Source organism: Nycticebus coucang, chromosome 24, assembly GCF_027406575.1.
Source record: "Nycticebus coucang isolate mNycCou1 chromosome 24, mNycCou1.pri, whole genome shotgun sequence".
Taxonomy (NCBI): domain Eukaryota; kingdom Metazoa; phylum Chordata; class Mammalia; order Primates; family Lorisidae; genus Nycticebus; species Nycticebus coucang.
In genome coordinates, this window is record NC_069803.1 from 24489617 (window position 1) to 24508578 (window position 18962).

The 18962-nt window shown below is 39.1% G+C and overlaps 1 protein-coding gene across 1 annotated transcript in view; it reads left to right on the top strand.

Moving 5' to 3' along the window:
* The first annotated feature begins 2938 nt into the window (after positions 1-2938).
* Positions 2939-18962, top strand: part of ADAM7 (ADAM metallopeptidase domain 7) — a 37341-nt gene continuing 21317 nt past the window's right edge. Inside the window, exons 1-7 of the mRNA XM_053578634.1 lie at positions 2939-3033; positions 4629-4732; positions 9498-9574; positions 12082-12160; positions 13445-13521; positions 14896-15085; positions 17237-17290. Of these exons, the coding sequence (XP_053434609.1) occupies positions 2982-3033; positions 4629-4732; positions 9498-9574; positions 12082-12160; positions 13445-13521; positions 14896-15085; positions 17237-17290 (633 nt within the window). The 5' untranslated portion in view covers positions 2939-2981. The remainder of the gene's footprint in view (positions 3034-4628; positions 4733-9497; positions 9575-12081; positions 12161-13444; positions 13522-14895; positions 15086-17236; positions 17291-18962) is intronic.

Consider the following 18962-nt stretch of genomic DNA (forward strand, 5'->3'; position numbering starts at 1 on the left):
TTACTCGGGTATTTCAAGGCAGTTGCTAGAACTGGCATGCATGCCGTACGTTGGAGGTAAGAAAATGGCCACACGAAGTTCAGACAAACCTTGAAACGCAACTGAAAAGGGAATGGAAAGGAAGTGAGAATAGGAGCATATGGGATATAGAATGGACAGTAGGAGGGATAAAAGGATAAAAAGTCATTGGGGAAAATGGGGAAAGAGGAACAGGAGACAAATGGTAGACTCCAGGGGGCAGGGCGCCGGCCCCATATGCCGGAGGTGGCAGGTTCAATCCCAGCCCCGGCCAAAAACCGCAATAAATAAATAAATAAATATCCAAAAAATGAACAACAGCTGGACAGAGGTGTAAAAGAAGAAATATTTTTTTAAAGGGTAGAAGAAATGATCACCTATTTGTGTATATCTTAATTGAGATGATTCCGTAGAGGTAGGGAACCATTCCTGGCGTGATGACATTGAGGGAACGTGGAGGAGCAGCAGCCGACGTGTGGTGGTGATAAGGTGGGTGTGCTATTAGGAGAAAGTGAGGGTCTTCCTGGTGCTTTTTTTTTTCTCTGTGAACTAGAAGCAGGTGATCAGATGAGCGTCGAGAAGAAGAGATGTACAGACGTGAGGAGAGAAGAACTAGTAGAGATACTCAAGAGAGTTGCTGAGTAAACGAAATGGGGGATAGCTGAGCTTGCTGTCAGCACAGATTCATTTAGTACACCATCCCTAGGCTATAGATAACAGTATACCCATTTTATAGATGAGAAAACAGACACATAACAGTGTTTCATCGCTAACTCAAACCACAGGGTTAGTAAGTGGCAAGGAAATTACCTTTGGGAGCTTTACGGCCAAGTGAGTCTTTACTCTAACACCAAAGAAAAACTACTGAAGCATTTTTAACAGGCACATGACATAATCAGGTTCGCATGTTGAAAAGATCACACTTTTTTGAGTGTAGCCAGAGAGAGCCTGTGGTCAGGTACAATAGGATGGAGGCTGAAAGCTGGTGAGAAGTGGACAGGATACTTCTTGGACCTAAAATAAAAAATATTTAGTGATGGATTGTTTCTGAACGATGCCAGTGATGACACTGACTTTCATATTTGCAATGCTGAATGGATGCTGGCTTCATCATCTAAGACAGAGAACAGGTTGTAGGGGGGAACACCTTACATCTTGTATGTATTGATTTTACTGGGGCGTTGAGCTCTTCCAATGAAGACATTGAGTGGAAAGTTGGCTGTAAAGGTATGTTGTAAAGACGGCTGGAAATATAAAATGCAAGGCCTAGGATAGTGATAATTAAACCCTAGCTGAGGATGAGATGGGTCTGGAATAAGGATAGTTAAAGGAAATGAGGGTATAGGATAAATAACTTGACTCCAACCAAAATTTAAAGGCTGAGTGTCAAAGGATGTGCCCACCAGTTGCCAGGGAGCCAGGAAGACGGTAAGAAGATGGTTGTGTCAGGGAGCTAAATAGAATATTTCAAGGGGCAGGATGTAGTCAACGGTGCCAGATGTTAAGAGGACAAGTAAGATGAGCCACGGAAACGTCCCTTGGTTATAGACATGGAGACAGTGTTGGGGATATTACTCGGGTATTTCAAGGCAGTTGCTAGAACTGGCATGCATTAGATAAGTTGGAGGTAAGAAAATTGCCACGTGAAGTTCAGACAAACCTTGAAATGTAACTGAAAAGGGAATGGAAAGGAGGTGAGAATAGGAGCATATGGGATATACAATGGACAGTAGGATTTTTCAAAAGGGGGGATATTTGAGATTGTTAATAAGAAGCTTCCAGTTGACAGAGATTAGTTCATTTTATGTGGATAGTAGAGCAATACTGTGAGACAGGAGAGGGGATAGATCCCCAAATGCAGATAAAGGGATTCTATCAGCAGTGGGATATGTCTTCAAACATAAGGGGCCAGAGACACACAGAAGGTCTGTCCAAGTCTTTTGCACCTCGTCCGTTAGAATTTTCTCTTTAGAATAGACGTGAAAGAGTATCACGTTATGAGGATACTTACTCTCACCTTTTATTATATATGTTGCATGTATTTCTGGAGTTTAGGTTTAATCTTTTAATTTTTTTTTTTTTTTTTGAGACAGAGTCTCACTATGTGGCCCTCTCTAGAGTGCTGTAGAGTCACAGCTCACAGCAACCTCGAACTCTCGGGCTCAAGAGATTCTTTTGCCTCAGCCTCCCAAGTAGCTGGGACTACAGGCACTGGCCACAACGCCAGGCTAGTTTTTGGTTGCAGTTGTCATTGTTGTTTAGCAGGCCCAGGCCGGGCTCCAACCCGCCAGCCTCGGTGTATGTGGCCGGTGCCTCCTCACTGAGCTACAGGCTATGAGCCTTATCTTTTCATTTTAACTAATATGTGATTTATGACATGTGTCCATTTTCAATATTTCTATTTTGTTTATGTTCTTGAACGTGCCTTCACAGTTTTTACGTGGGATATTATTCTTCCTGGCAAGAATTTCATTCTCTTCGACACAAATGTATATAAACATCTTTTGATAAGTTTTTCTAAGACGGGTGGTGCCTGTGGCTCAAAGGAGTAAGGCGCTGGCCCCATATGCCAGAGGTGGCGGGTTCAAACCCAGCCCTGCCCAAAAACTGCAAAAAAAAAAAAAAAAGTTTTTCTAAGACATCCCCGACAGTTTTCGCTTTTGAAGTTTGAATACATCTGGGATCACATTCATAGTCGACTTGAAATGGAATTCTGTGCTCAGCCCACCTCGGCCACCACCACCTTAGTGATTGTCTTTAATTAGTACACGCAGTCCTTTCTCCAGATTGTAGCCTCAAGCGCCTAACAAGTTGTATAACTTTGTCAGAGAACATTTCCTTGTGCTGAGTGAAAACTGCCTGTCCATCTGTTGGATGCCTCATCCTTGCAGTGGAGGCCAGGAGAAAGAAGGGAGAACATCTTTTCTCAAACGCTGTCTCCTCTGTTACCAGAATCATTCAGCATGCTTTCCGGATGGATAATTTCAATGATTTTACTCATTTCTCAGATTAAAGGTATGTCTTGCTCTTGTTATTAGGATTCTGCTATGGGGTCATGTCTCTTAAGTCACAAACTTTAAGTTCTAAGTGACAAAAACAAGAACATCCCTATTAAAGTGACGGGGCATGAACAGGAGTTATTGGTGATTTTTCTCCAAACATAGCCAAACGCTTCGACGAGGTGACGGCTAACCGTGGCCTTCTATGAGTCTAGGTAATGCCACATCACCCTTAAACACTTTGGTCCACAGCAAGGAGGAAGAAGCTGGGGACACATGTCTGAATGCTTACAACATAGCAAGCCTGTGCTGGTCCTTAGCCACGTTGCATGTTAGAATGCTTAAAATTGAATACTGATATCTTCACTTTGTGCGTAAGGAAAATGAGACTACTATTTATAGATCAGAGAGATTAGATACGCTACTCATGGTCACACAGCAAATAAACTGGGAAAACCTTGATTCAAATCAGAGCATATTCCAAAAAGCTCTTGCCCTCTTCATGAAGCCCACACCCTGATTAAGCAAGGTGCCTCCCAGCGTCATAGGACGTGATCGATTATGTTGAGCACTGATTCCAGGCTGCCTGAAACTCTCTGACAAGTAAAAGCTTTTTACTTAATTGTGGGAGGTGAAACTGCACATGGAAATGTCCCTGGAAGACCCAATCAGTAATTTACATTGAAACAGGCCGTTTCAGTGCAGGCTTTGACAGGAGGCAGATCCAGAGACAGTCATGAGAATGAGAAGAGAAATCTGATGGCTGCAGAACGAGGTGAAGATGTGGGTGCTGCTGAGGAATGCTAATCTCTTTGTCTCCTTTCCATTTTTGCTTGTATTTTCCTAATTTTTTTAAATTTATTTATTTTTTTATTTTCCAATATACATGGGTGTTCATTAGGCTTCCACTTTTTGCCTTCACAAAATTAAAAAGGCTTAAAATTTAACAACAATAACCATGTTTAAGATAGGGACCAGAAACAAAGACCTCGCAAAGAATGAACGAAGACAAATACATTCAGAAAAGAAATCAGATGATTGCTGCAACAAAGCTTTAAGCAATAATAATAAGAGTAATGCAAAGAAAGTAACATTCACCTTGTCAAATAAGAGTATGTCTATTATAGAATGCTTCAACTCTGAGGTTCAGTATGGAGTCATCAATTAACTACTACTTCTTATTTTTTCCCCAAAGTATCAAAGCATGGACAACTATTCTTCATAAATAAAGATAAAAGATAATTTCGAAAAATAGATCATGCCAAATCTTATAGACAACAGAAAAAGAAGAAATACTTCAAAATCATTCTACTTAATCTGGATACACCTGATATTAAAATTAGAAAAAATGTTTTATCATAAAGGGGAAATTAACAAACATAATTCACTTATAAATAAGGATTTAGTATCCTGTATCCTTCCTAAATTATTTTCCTAATTTTCAAACGTCAGTCTCAGTTTCTTTGTCTATAGAGTGGGAATATCTCATGGGGTTGCTGTACATGATTGCTAACGGGGGACCAGTGAACCCTATGAGAGCAATTCTGTTCTTCAGTCTCAGTGGATGAGTATTAATGTCAGATGCATTTTTCTCCTTGTGTCTCCATGTAGAAAAGGTAGTCCCTGGAATACAGGGTCAAGAAGTGGTTCATCCTAAAAGGCTTCCTCGGCTACAGAAGCGAGATGTCGGACACAGCCATGAGGGTGGCATACCGGTACAGGTTTTGATTTAGTAAATAAGATTAATTGATTGCTTCAGAGGCCCCTAGAGAGCAGCCTCTGGCCCCAGCCAGAGCTCCTGTCTGCCTCTTGAAGAGAGGAGTCCCACTTTCTCTGAGGACTCCCACCCAGGGGCTTGGAAGTAAGACACCGCTCTATGAGTTAGAAAGCAAAAAGGAATAAAGTCCAGATTTGGGGGATACCATTTACAATTTTCCAGTTTACAAAGGAGTTCCACTGATAGCTTTTCAGGCAGAATTTAAAACAGTCTCATTGGCTTGACAGATTCTCAGGCAAGATTGGACAACTTTCCCAGGAACAAAAAAGCCCACTTGAGTTGTTGCTTAAAAGGGTGTTTATTCAGGTGTTAAAACTAAAAATATCGCAGACATTATTTTCAAAAATAATGAAAGCTTTTTTTCTTTTTTTGCAGTTTTTTGGCCGGGGCTGGGTTTGAACCTGCCACCTCTGGTATATGGGGCCGGTGCCCTACTCCTTTGAGCCACAGGTGCTGCCCCAGTAATAGAAGCTTTTTATGGAGGACAGATATAAAAGAAGGACGAAGCCTCACGATTAGTTTTCAATTCCTCCTATTATAAAAGAATTTAGGTGAATGTCTTTAGATATTTATGGCAGTAGACACTTGCATTTTAACCCTTAGGTGTTCATTAATTTCACTCATGGAGAATATGGACAGGCCCTTGGCCCTAACACACCATGGAAGTGCAAATCTTTCCCATGTGACAACTGTCCTTCCTTTCACTGTTAGAGCAGCCCACTTTCCAGATTCTCACCTGGTAGGCTTCTCTGCCACAAGGGAGATGCATTTCAGCTTCCCACAGGAAGCTTTTCCCACTGCTTACGATGATAAAAGCCCACCTCTCCACCTCCTCGCTTTTGGAAGTCATATCTAACCACTTTTCTTCAATAACTCTCTTGACAGTTTTTTCTTGGTCTCCAACTCTTTCCTCACCTTCTCAAATCTTTGCATTGGTTGGAGGTATGTCCTCAGCTAGGAGGGGATTCCTACCACCCACTGTGGTGGGCTCTTCTGGCACGGGGACTTAATCCAGACTGATGTTGAAAGTCCCATTATGAATATGCAAACTGAGCCTGGATGGGGGCAGGAAATATACACATTAAGCTTAGGGTGTCTTGTAGTGCCAGAGAATATCCCAAAAACACATTGATGGGGGCCTGCCAGGTGAATTCAGGACCTTGGTTAAAGACCTCCCAGGGGTCAAAGCTGGGACAATTTGACCAACAAAACAAATAGTACAGTTTTAGATTATAACCTGAAACATAAATAGATAGCCATGAATCTACACTGATACAAGTAAACAAATTAACAAATAAATGGGAGGGAATAGACAAATATCCCATAGAAAAAGGTCAAAGAATTTCTGTAGCTACCTACCTCTCCAGGAGATGGAGGTTTAAGTCCTCACCCCTTAAGAGCAGAGCATTGAAATGGAGTGGGGACAGTAACTTTATAAGGAGAAAGATGGCAAATACTGCTCAGTTAGGCGTTCAGGCTCATCACGGTCAGGGAGAAGTCACGTTGGTAGCATACACTCATCATGTGATGTAACAAAATGACACTTTCTTTTGTGATTTTTACCCCAAAATTCATAACTTAAACCTAACAATGCAAAAAAACATGAAAAAGGGGGAAAAAACTAGGCAAATAGGAATATATATATAAATTTTAATTATAACACATCAATCTTGGTTCATTTGTTATGACAGCCACACTAAAATAAGACAATAGTAACCACAAGGCAATCTGGGTGCACAGTATATGGGAACTCTCTGTATGATCTTTCCAACGTTTCCACAAATCTGGAATGATTCTAAAATAAAAATAAAATTAAAGATAAAATTCTGACTATTAAAAAGCAATATTAGCAACAAGATTAAAAATATCACCCTTTGGGCAGCGCCTGTGGCTCAAAGGAGTACAGCGCCAGCCCCATATGCCGGAGGTGGTGGGTTCAAACCCAGCCCTGGCCAAAAACAGCAAAAAAAAAAAAAAAAATCACACTTGATAATGTTAACAATTATTTCTTCATATTAGTGAATATAAAACCCATATTCAAAAATGCAAATTTCCAAAATCAGTTGTCATCCTGTTACACACTCACATGCCCCTCTGCCTCTAAATCATGCTTTAAAATGTGGCCCAACCCTTCTTATTTTTGGAAGCCTGGTTTCTTGCCCACACACCTGTTGAATTCTGTGTCTTTATAATAAAGTCCTAATGTGTTTATTGTTAAACTTGAAGTCAAGACAACCCTAACTTATGCACACTTCCATTCATCAATACCTGACTTCCTCTCCCTGCCAAGAGGCTGCTTTTCCTTGACCTGCCTGACGGTGGCTCAAGTGGTAAACAAGTGAAGCACATCGGAACCCTGGGCTCTTTCTTATGTCCTCTCATTTACCTTTCCCATCAAACAATCACTAAACCTTACAGAGTCTTCCTCCCGCTCCCCCTGTACTCATCAGTAGCTTCAAATGGATTCTCCTTCTCCTGTACTGACTTTGCTAATCCATTGTCAATCCTAAGGAAGCCTTCTCAAATTCCATGCTTCTCTCTCCATGTTTCTGTCTAGACCCTTTGCCTCTCTTTGCTCTTAGGATAAGGTCCAAATCTTTGACTTTCTAGGCTGTGCATGATTTAGTTCCTTTCTTCCTTTTAATCTCATTTCTTTGTTGTTGTTGTTGTTATAGTTGTCATTGTTGTTCAGCTGACCCAGGCTGGGTTCAAACCCATCAGCCTTGGTGTATGTGGCTGACGCTACAATCACTGTACTATGGGCGCTGAGCCTTTTTCTTTCTTTCTTTCTTTTTTGTTTAACTTTTCTCTTTTTTATCATAAATACATTTATGCTATTTTCAGTATGTTGATTCTTTGTACAAATTGGAGTGCTTACATCATACTAATCAACATAGCTTTCACCTCATTTACCCAATTATAGCATTAGGACATTTGTGTTCTGCACACAATACATCCAACTTGTCCTTGCAATGTGCTCCATAAGTGTGGTCCTGAGCCTTAATCTCATTTCTATTCTGTGTACACTTCCAGCAGCTCTGAACTTCTCACCTTTCCTTTAACATGTTAAGCTCCTTCCTACCTCAGGGCCTTGGCATGTGCTGTTTTTTGCCCCTGACTCTTCCTTTTAATGTCTCTGGAACAGTCCTTTGTTTTCTCCAAGTGCATGGCTTATCACACTCAATTACGTGTATTTGGTTTTCTCTTTTCTCTTCTTTGCTAAGCTGAGGCTTCCATGAGGGCTGGGACCTCTGACTCATCCTACATTGTATTTTTCCTATTATCACTGTGTCTGAAATAGCAACTATGGAATAATGAATGAATAATAAACTCAAAAAATGTGCACTATATGTCACCAACAATGGTGAACTTTAAATAAAAAAGAGTTTTATGAATTATAAAGAAAATACGGCAAAAGAAAATGGTGAAAGAACATGAATCAGAAATTTACCTGAAAACTACAAACAACTAACTAAAAGAAGGAGAAATATGAATGCCAATGGTTATCCAAGAAAATAATTTATCACACTAAGTTATTTCGTTGTCTGAAAGACTTTTACTAATGATGGTATTTATTACTGGCAAGAAGGCCGGGAAACAGACCACTGTAAGTTAATGCTGAAGTTCTAAATTTATCCTTCCTTCCTTCAGGATATTTGGACAATATTTATCAAAAGTCTTATATTTTTGCCTTGTCATTGACAGTACAATTCTATTTAACTACAGAGAATACACCAAAACCAAAGTTTCGGTAATAAATATATAAAGGGTGTGAAAAATGTATATGTATTTTAAGAAAGGAAAAAACTGTATTAAAATTGTCATACTTGAGTCACATTTGACCTCTGCGATTACGAGAAATGCTTTTCAACCATGACTTGTATTCATCTTTTGTTATCAGTACGTATTGACTATTGCAATTTTCATGCAGTTTTTTCCTTTCTTAAAATACGCATTCGTTTTTCGAGCACCCTCTGTACATATTGTTCATTTGCATTGTGATTTGCAGCCATAAGACATATGTTATAAAAGAACATTTATTAGATTAAGACATAGTTATGATTTATTGTTGAGCGAAAAAGTAGACTGTAAAATCGTATATATGAAATTCTGGGAAAATGCATAGGCAGAGGGGAGGGGCCGCTGGGTGGACATGCACTTAATGGTACAGCGACAGAAAAGGAAGAGTATGCATTTCACATTTTATTTTATAACTAGAAAAAAATCTTGCTAAAATGTTTTCACTAAAAAATAGCTTGAGTATGGGCGGCGCCTGTGGTTCAGTGAGTAGGGCGCCGGCCCCATATACCGATGATAGCGGGTTCAAACCCAGCCCCGGCCAAACTGCAACCAAAAAATAGCTGGGCGTTGTGGCGGGCGCCTGTAGTCCCAGCTACTCGGGAGGCTGAGGCAGGAGAATCGCTTAAGCCCAGGAGTTGGAGGTTGCTGTGAGCTGTGTGATGCCACAGCACTCTACCGAGGGCCATAAAGTGAGACTCTGTCTCTACAAAAAAAAAATAGCTTGAGTAAAGTCCTCCTTATAGTGTTAGCTCCCTTCCCATTCTGCTTTATCTGTATTGATCGTTTTGCCTGAAAGGTTTGCAGGGTGAACCGAGGTGAGCAGGGAGGCTCCATGGCGCTGTGGTCCCAGAGCTCAGAGAAGCATCACGTGTTTCAGTCACATGACAGATCTTGTTTTTCAGGAAACATATGAAGAAGAACTCTTGTATGAAATAAAACTAAATAGAAAAAGCTTAATACTTCACCTTCTAAGGTCAAGGTAAGTTCAATACCTTGCAAATTGACTAGTCCGTGGTGGCCCAGTTTTTGTAAAAGCTGCTGGTGAATTGAAATCCCCGAGTCATTATCTATCATTCATTTGAATTCCTCTTCTTCATCTCACCTCCACAGCTTAAAGACAATGCTAGACGCCGTCCTCAATTCCCAGTGACTCTGTATTTGGGGTACTTGGAGTTCTTAGAGCTCTGTATCGTTATTTTAAGAAAAGGTTAATACATGGCTGCTTTTTGAATCAATGGGAAAAAAAGAAATTTGAAGAATTTAAAGTCACTTATAAGTTATTTAAAATAGATGTCAAACCAAGTTTTATTGGATAATAAGCTAGAGAATGTATTGGAGAATTGAAGCTATTTGCTTCACCAGGACATTTTGTGTAGCTAAATACTGTAATTCTAATGACCATAGCTTTCTTTAGTAGTCTTCTTCAAAGAAGTCTTTATTGTTGCTGTTTATTTCATTTTCATAATTTTCCTTTGGGTCATTTCTACGAATACTAATTATGTCTCAGAGCCTCAATCTTTTAAAAGCCTCAAGAGTTCTCAAATGCCAAGTTAAATGGAAGGGTAAATAATTTTGAAGAATTGGAACTCTGGTCTATTAGCTAAAAATGTAAGAATGATTAAAAAAAAAGAAATCCACCCTCTACTTTGAATTCCTCCCTGGAAAAATGTGCAGAAATATAATAAACCTAATGCCATAGGCATATTAATAATATATTTAGACTCTTAGATATTTTGACATTCTCGGTATAAAGGAAGATACCAGTTTTGAGCACCCTCCATGTGCCTTTCCTCCAAGTCATTTCTTAATTCCTGCAAAACCCAAATGATGCAGAATTTGTCTAATTTCCATTTTACCCAGAATAAATGCTGCAAAAATGGTAAAGTCCCCTCATGCTGTGCCTTCTTCCACATCTTGGCATCCTTCCAGAGACAGCCAGCCTTGTCTTGGTTATCAGATCCTCCAGGTAGCTGGTTTTTGTGTGTGTTGTTCACAACTAAATTTTTAGACAGTGTATCAGTCTGATGATAGTTTAATCAGCCAAAGTAGGAGTGAAATTAATAGTTAGTTCATTTTGAATATGAGTTCAGCCTTTATTTATTGAACACTACCAACATGCTAGTACTGTCTTAGGAAGCAGAGAGAGACAAATCAATGGGAGGAAATGTCCCTTTTTACAAGTGGTTCCCAGGGAACCTTGATGATTGACATACCAGAGGTGAGCCATTGGGCCAAATTTGGACATGTTTTCTTTTCTGTATACCAGTGATTTTCAACTAGTGTGCCCTAAGAGGATCTTAGGGGTGCCACGAAAACTCTTAAGGTCCTTAATTATTTTTGAAAGAAATTCAAAGCACAGTAAGTATATTCTTCTCTTACTCGTTTTTTTTTTTTTTTTATCAACCTAATATAAGGATGCTGTAGAAGTTTGACTATAGTTCAAACGTGCTGTGAGATGAAATACACTAATGTGAAGGGTAATTTTTTAAAATTTTGAATATTGGAGTGAAAACAAACAAACAACCCAAAACAAAAACATGTAACAGAAACCATACGTAGCCCAGATAGCTTAAAACGTTTGGTACCTTGGTCTTCATAGAAGAGGTTTGCTGACTGTGGAATGCCTGATAAAAATGTGGTAAACATGAAAATGAAGATCTCTAGAAGTATAAAATGCACGTAGGGGAAGGAACATCAAAATCTGCTTGATAGAGCCAGAAAGTGTGCTTTGAACCGGGTTTGGAAGCACCCCTGGAAGTTTATCATGTTGAGATTGGATTAAGAAAAGCTCACTGGGTGCTGCCTGTGGCTCAAAGGAGTAGAGCACCAGCCCCATATGCCGGAGGTGGCGGGTTCAAACCCAGCCCTGGCCAAACCCTGCCAAAAAAAAAAAAAAAAAAAAAAGAAGAAGAACACAGAAGTAGTAGAAAGGGGTCTGAAAGAAAAAGTTTTTCAATAATACTTGTTAAAGTACAGTAAGGCAGACTTTATTCAGGACCATCACAATAGCCTTGGAATCACTACAGTGGGTGGGGTCTTGCAGTGGCTGATCAAGATTAGGCTCAACTCCAAGTACCGCATGGACGAGGGGAAATTTATCATATTTAATACATGTTATTTTTAGCAAAATTTGTAGCCTGTAGGTTACTATCCATTAATACATCACATATATCACTTTGCTGTTGCATTAATTTTGGCTCTTGGATTTTTACCCACATAATGTTTTCTCTGAGTTCTTTTTAAACTGCTACTTTGCTGAAGTTGCCAGAATTTTTTTTTTCTTTTCTGCAGTCTTTATGAAACCATAAACTTTAGGTAGAAAGGGCTTTCTTATGAGTTAGCTTGATTTTGCTTTTCTATTTGGAGTAGAAGAGTACTTTGCTGAGATTTGAAAGCCACATGAAGGCGTGTCCATCATACGGTTGGTTTTATCTGCCTAATGTTTAGAATGCATGACTCTCACTACCTCTCCGCCCTCTTTTTCAGGGAGTTCTTAGGCTCAAATTACAGTGAAACATACTACTCCCTAAGAGGAGAGGCACTCATCAAGCATCCTCAGATCATGGTATCCTATGGAACTTTCCTACGTCTCTTCTCTAAAACTATTATTTCCTGATGTGATTTTGAAACTCAATTCTAGCTTTATAAGCTGCTGCTCTAAAAAGTGCTACTTATATCAGAAATGAACCCTGCCTTTATTACTCTTACTGAATGGTCCTAGAATAGAAAATACGGCCCTATGACTCCTACAGGAAGCTAATCGCAGCCTACCAACCAAACCGATGACTACTGATGTATCTTCCTTTACTAAAGTGACTTCTATAGACTCAAATGGTGTTGAGTTTGGGAAAAAGCTAAAGCAGGATCTTATTAGGCACACTAATGAGATTGTGCCCAAGCTTAATGGATAAAATCTAAAGATATGAAATAACTTGAAAATCTCCACTGCCCTGATCCTTACGGGATTCACATCCCCTTGCCTAGTCCTTCTGAGGCACCAACTTTGAAGTCTCTTATTCATTCTCCAAATAAATCTTCGTTCATTTATTTTATACCCTCGTACCCTTTCCAGAAAATGCCCTGTATAGCCTTCTAACCAAGAGCAACATCACTCTTTCATAGCAAAAGTGTATTTCTAAAAAGTAAATGTTAACTTCCGTAAGAGCCAAGTCTTCGTGTGATGTGGCAACTGGGACAGAAGGAAAAATGGGTGGCGTTCCTTTACACAGAGGGTGGTTATTGCCCCTGTAATGTTATGAGCTCCCTGAAGGGCCATGAAAAGGGTCACCCAAAGGCAGGAGTGAAGCAGATAGAAATGATGGGGAAAAAATGATTACCCGATGGGATTACACTGGGAAAAAGATTTAAGTAGGAATTAATAAAGATACCAAAGTAGAATGAGGAGAGAAAGGTCATAAGGGGAACTGATGGAACAGTGCAACCTAATTTTAGCAATCAAGAACTTGGCTTGATTTCATATACAATGGGTAAAATATATTATCATAGGTAGGTCAGTGTGGTAAAGATTTCAGGATGGATTACAGGAGTATTATTTCTAAGGAAAAGGTTCTATTTCTGAAATGAGTGCCATCACCTAATAGACTATTAAATTCTCGGGGGGGAGGGGAGAAAAATTCATCCATGGCTTTAGACAAATCAATCAAAAGTAATCTTACAATTAAAATAAAAAGTCTCTGAAGCACGCTCAAATATTTCCAAATGGAAAAGTATAATGAATGAATCTATGAACAAATAAAATGTAATTTGTCAAGATGAAATGCCGATACATTCTGAACTGAAATATTCAGGTAAATAGTTATGCGTGTGTTAATAGCATCTTCTATTTTAGGATCACTGTTTCTATCAGGGAGCCATCATGCACGAGTATGATTCTGCTGCCAGTATCAGCACATGTAACGGTCTCAGGTAATGCAGCAGCATTCCCTTTTTGCTTTACGAGTTTCCCCGTGGATTTTTAAAGACATTCATTTCACTTACTTCTTTTTACCAATGCTGGTAAATAAAAAATTTAATGGTCAAAAAAAAGCTACTGTATATTTTCAACAGTGTATCAGCTCTAGCCTATGATGTATGTTTTCGCAAAAATACATCTAATGCACAGTCCTACGCAAGACAGGTGTGTGATCAGGGGACTCAGCATTGGGTGATGACTGGAAGTTATCTTGCCCGTCTTCTCAGTGTATTGGTCAGGATACTGAAGTCAGAGATCCAGGTCTCTTGATGGCTACTTCTGTAAATTCCCAGTACACCATAATGCTTCACTAGTTTAGATTTTTAGTAAATTGGGCTGTGTTTCCAGTCTTTTGAAGAGTAAAAGTTCAGTAAGAAGCATATAGTTCTGTATAATCTTGAGTTTAAGGACAAAGGAGGATGTGGAAAGGTAAAGGGTAGAAGAATAGGCATTCTTTCTTCATTTATGGGGCATTTACTAGAGTTGTTTCCAGTATTTTCAAGAACAAGAATGCCTTTACTGGCACCAGAAGAGGTGGCTCATGCCTGTAATCCAAGCCCTCTGGGAGGCCAAGGCAGGTGGATCACCTGAATGAATCCATGAACAAACATAAATGTTTGTCTGAGTCAGAGCAAGACTCCGTCTCTCAAAATAGCTGGGCATTGTGACAGGCACCTGTAGGCCCACCTACTTGGGAGGCTGAGGCAAGAGAATTGCTTGAGCCCAAGAGTTTGAGGTTGCTGTGAGCTATGACGCTACAGCACTCTACTGAGGGTGACAAAGTGAGATTCTGTCTCCAAAACAAACAAATAAAAGAACCCCTTTAGTGACAAAATTACCGTATATTAATATTTTTACTTTCATATATTTTCTCTACATTTAATGTATGATTGACATAAAAATTCCCAAGCTTGGAGGGGAGGGGATGATGCCAGTAGTCCACAACCACAGATAGGAATCACTGCTCTACTTATATTCAAAGCAGAGACTGGATGGTGTAAGTTCTTCTGAAAATCAAGATAAATTGACTCATAGAAAAAGTTATCCAATCCAAGGCCACGTGTGATCTCATATCCACCCAAAGCACCCAGCTACGTGCTGGTGAGACCTTGACTTTGTAGCTTCCCTTTCTTAAAAAGGCAAAGTCGGGGGGCACCTGTGGCTCAAGGAGTAGGGTGCCGGACCAATATGCCGGAGGTGGCAGGTTCAAACCTAGCCCCGGCCAAAAAAAAAAAAAAAAAAAAACAAGCTCGAAAAGGCAAAGTCACTGAAATGAAGTAGGGTGACTGCAGATCTTGAAAACATAACTTTGTTCCCAATTTCTTCAGGGGATTTTTCAGAGTAAATGACCAAAGGTACCTCATTGAACCAGTGAAATACTCAGAGGAGAGAGAACATCTGGTGTTCAAATACAACCCGAGGATGCCATATGCTGCCAATTTTTCTTGTGCAGAGGTCAATTTCACCAGGAAAACTGTTTCAGGGGATACTATATCCAAGGAAGACTCCAAAACGAAAGTGAGTACTTGATTATTAAATCATCTTTACCCCATGTAAAACACCTTTTATATTCTTTATGCTCTTGAGGGAAGGATTATGAGGAGTCCAACATGTGCTGCCTTGAGTCTGACAATTCCTCATCTGAGATTTGAAATTCAATTCTTTTTTGTTTTGTTATCTATATAGAAAGTATTTATTTCCTAGAGTAAATCTCAGTTTGTTCCATCTACAACCCTACGTATAGATTGACAGCACTGGGTCTCTGAGTTGTTAGAAGAATGAAATTTGCAATGTCCTGAAAACTATCCTAAGTATTGTCTTTCCTTATCTTCCCTGCCATGTGGGGGGAATCACTGACTGATGATCATCAATGAATGATGATCAATGAGTGAAGGACGGTCATCATTGATGACCAGCTGCGTTCTCCTGCTTTCATCAGGCCAAATGTTTTAATGACAAAGGACAGTTAAGGATAAGATAAAAACAAGTCAATTTGGGGTGGTATGTTCACACATAGTTCTCTACGTTTTGGGCTTTTCTATACACCTAGTTCATATCCCTTTAAATGCCCACTAGATGTGAGCCTATAAGCTACCTGATCATTCACTTTCTTTTCATACCCATGGCCCATACAGTGTCTGAAATACATTATATGCCTAGTAGATGTTTCTTGATTGAATATACCAATGTACAAATGATAACTCAGCCCACAAAAGGGTGGCTTAGTCAAATCTTTTAACACTATGCCTCTAGTTTGTCCTCAGAGAATAGGCAGGAACCTCAGTGCCTACACATTAAAAGCGAAGAACTTAGAAGAATTTCCTTATATTAATATTTTATTAAAAATACCTATAATCAGCATATGTATTCATATTTCCTTACAATTGAGACTATTGCAAATTAGGAGGTTGGGAGAGGAGGAGGAGAAGGAATAGTCAGTCCATTCGTCAGTCTTAGGTTTTAGCTTTCGGCTCTGGCTATGTGATTTTCATGTGAGCTTACCTATTAAAAATTTACTTCGTAAATAAAAAAGAAATTAATCCTAAATGTTAAAATCTGGATTCACAATCCTTTATAGTTCTTAGTTGACCTGAAAGACTAAACAAAGAAAGGAAGTATGGCCAAATATGGAATGTTCACCCAATTCACAATAGCCAAGTCAAGGAAGCAGCCTAAATGCCCATCAACCCATGAATGGATAAACAAGTTGTGGTATATGTAGACCACGGAATACTACGCAGCCATAAAAAAGAGGGAGACTTTACATCTTTTATGTTTACTAGATGGAGCTGAACATATTCTTCTTAGTAAAGTATCTCAAGAATGAAAAAAAAGTTTCCAACGTACTCCATACTATTATGAAATCAATATATAAACACTTACACCTTCATACAAATGATAAAACACAAAGATGGTCTGGAAAGAAATGGAGAGGAGGGGGAAGAGCTAGAGAAGGTCAGGTACTTGGAGGGATTTCACCTATTGTACAAAAGGCAAGGGTACATTTCAAAGCAACTAAGAGTATATTATAAATGTCCTACCACAAGCTCGGTGCCTGTAGCTCAGCAGTTAGGCATTGGCCACACACACCAGGGCTGGTGGGTTTGAACCCAGCCCAAGCTTGCTAAACAAACAAACAAAAAGTAACTGGGTGTTGTGGTGGGTGCCCGTGGTTCCAGCTACAAGGGTGGCTGAGGCAAGAGAATCTCTTGAGCCCAAGAGTCTGGGGTTGTTGTGAGCTGTGATGCCACCGCACTCTACTGAGAGCTACATAGTGAGAATCTGTCTCAAAAAAAAAAAACATGTCTTACCACAATAAGTAAGTGAGGTGATGGTTATGTTAATTAGTATGATTTAAGCATTCTGCATTGTATATTAAATCATAACATTGTACCCCATAAATGTATACAGTTATGATTTGATAAAAATTAAGTAAAAAATATGGTGTGTTCCTATAGTATTAATAAAATCTGATGTACTGGGCCACATGTTTAATTATAGAGTAGATCGCATTTAGATAGATTGATAACATTAGCAGATACACTCCTATGCCTCACCTTTTGGTATCAATAATATTAACATTTCTTACCTGTTGCATTTTTTTCAACTTAAATGTTAAGATAAAAAATTGTGAATCGCACTTCACTGACTTTTCTGTAAATTTAACAGAACATCCGTAAGAAAAACTATGTTGAACTGTTCATTGTAGCTGATGATAACATGGTAAGTTTTCAGATGAACCTTCATTTTGTTCTTCATTCATCCTTACAAAATTATACTTGTGACTTTAACATCAAGACAAAAATGAATTCCAATCAGCGTTCCATTCCGGGTCAAAATTCTGTTTTGAGCCTCCCCAAGCAGATGTATTGAATATAAGAGGTTATTGGATTCTTTGACAATATAGCAGACTAATTCAAAATAGAGACCTCCTCCCCTTTGTAAATATATGGAAATGCTGAACAACGCGTAAGAGATGGAGAGCATGTTAGCGAGCTATAGCTGAGTTCGAAAGAAACCATTGGAAATCTCCAAGGGGTAAAAATGAAGATGAAAGTCTCTGCCAGAACAGTAAGTAAAATTCAAAGGGCCAGTGGCTCACAATATAGAGAAAGAGGGAGTTGAGGAATTAACTCAAGGAGGCTAAAATTTGGAAATGCATTTGTACCATTCCAGTGTCATAAAAAGCTTCCCCATACACCAGAAAAAGGCACTAGAAAAGTTCCACTGAAACCATAAGAAACAAAGGAAATTTTCTATCTGCCTATAGCCAGGGGCAGGGAAAATACACTGCCTGGGAAAACAAAAATCCTAAACTTTACCATGTGCAGATATGGGATGTGATATTATCTTTTTTTTTTTTTTTTTTGAGATGCACAAATGCCAAGCAAAGATTCTCTACATAAAAGTTGATTAAAGACCCACTGAACTGCTAGAGGTCAAGTACATAGTAAAATGCTATTGAGCTGACTCAAAAATAAATAGAAACCCCCCTAGCCAGGCATTGTGGGGATGCCTGTACTCCCAGCTACCTGGGAGGCTGAGATAAGAGGATCACTAAAGGGCCAGGAGTTTGAGGTTGCTGTGAGCTGTGATGGTGCCATTGTACTCTACCCAGGGTGACACAGTGAGACTCTCTCTCAAAGAAAAGAAAAAAAAAATAGAAAACAACATATTTAAAAAAGTAAATAAGTCATCCACAATCTATCAACAAACAAAGACCCCAGGCTCAGATTAAAGACACATTTTTATGAAAGTCTATTGTAATAGATAACCTTATCTTTTGCAAACTTTTCTGAAGAGTAGAAGTGGGAGAAATCTTTCCATATTTTACAGTTATTATAATCTTATTTTAGTTCTCTAGTGCTGTGTAACAAACTCCTTCAAACCTGGTGAGTGTCGCTTTTGCCCCTGTAGTAACCTGGTGGCTTCACTCACTGGTTGGCTGGTCAGAGAGGACCTCAGTCACTTGTGTGGTGTGTGGTTTTGGTTTTCAGCCATGTGTCTCCAGGAGGCTGTGCACCAAAAGTTCAAGAGCAAGTTCAGGCTCCAGGGTGCAAGAGCTTTCCAGGATTCTGCTGCATTACATGTATGAACATCTCATTAGCCAGACTAAAGTCATATGACCAAGCCTAGAATCAATGGTGGAGGAAAATTAAAGAGATTCTAATTCTATGCTTTGGAGGCGTCTGGATAATTAATATATTGGAAGACCCATGGAATGGTAACTAGTATCCACTAATTTTTAGGATTCAAGAAAAGCTTATCTATTTTAGTTTTTACTGTGAAAGAAGTTTGAACATTTGCATTTATCTCTACAGGATTCCTTATGTTGTTATTAAGTACATTGTATCTAATAATAAAATGATAATATTTTATCATAATCAATCTATAT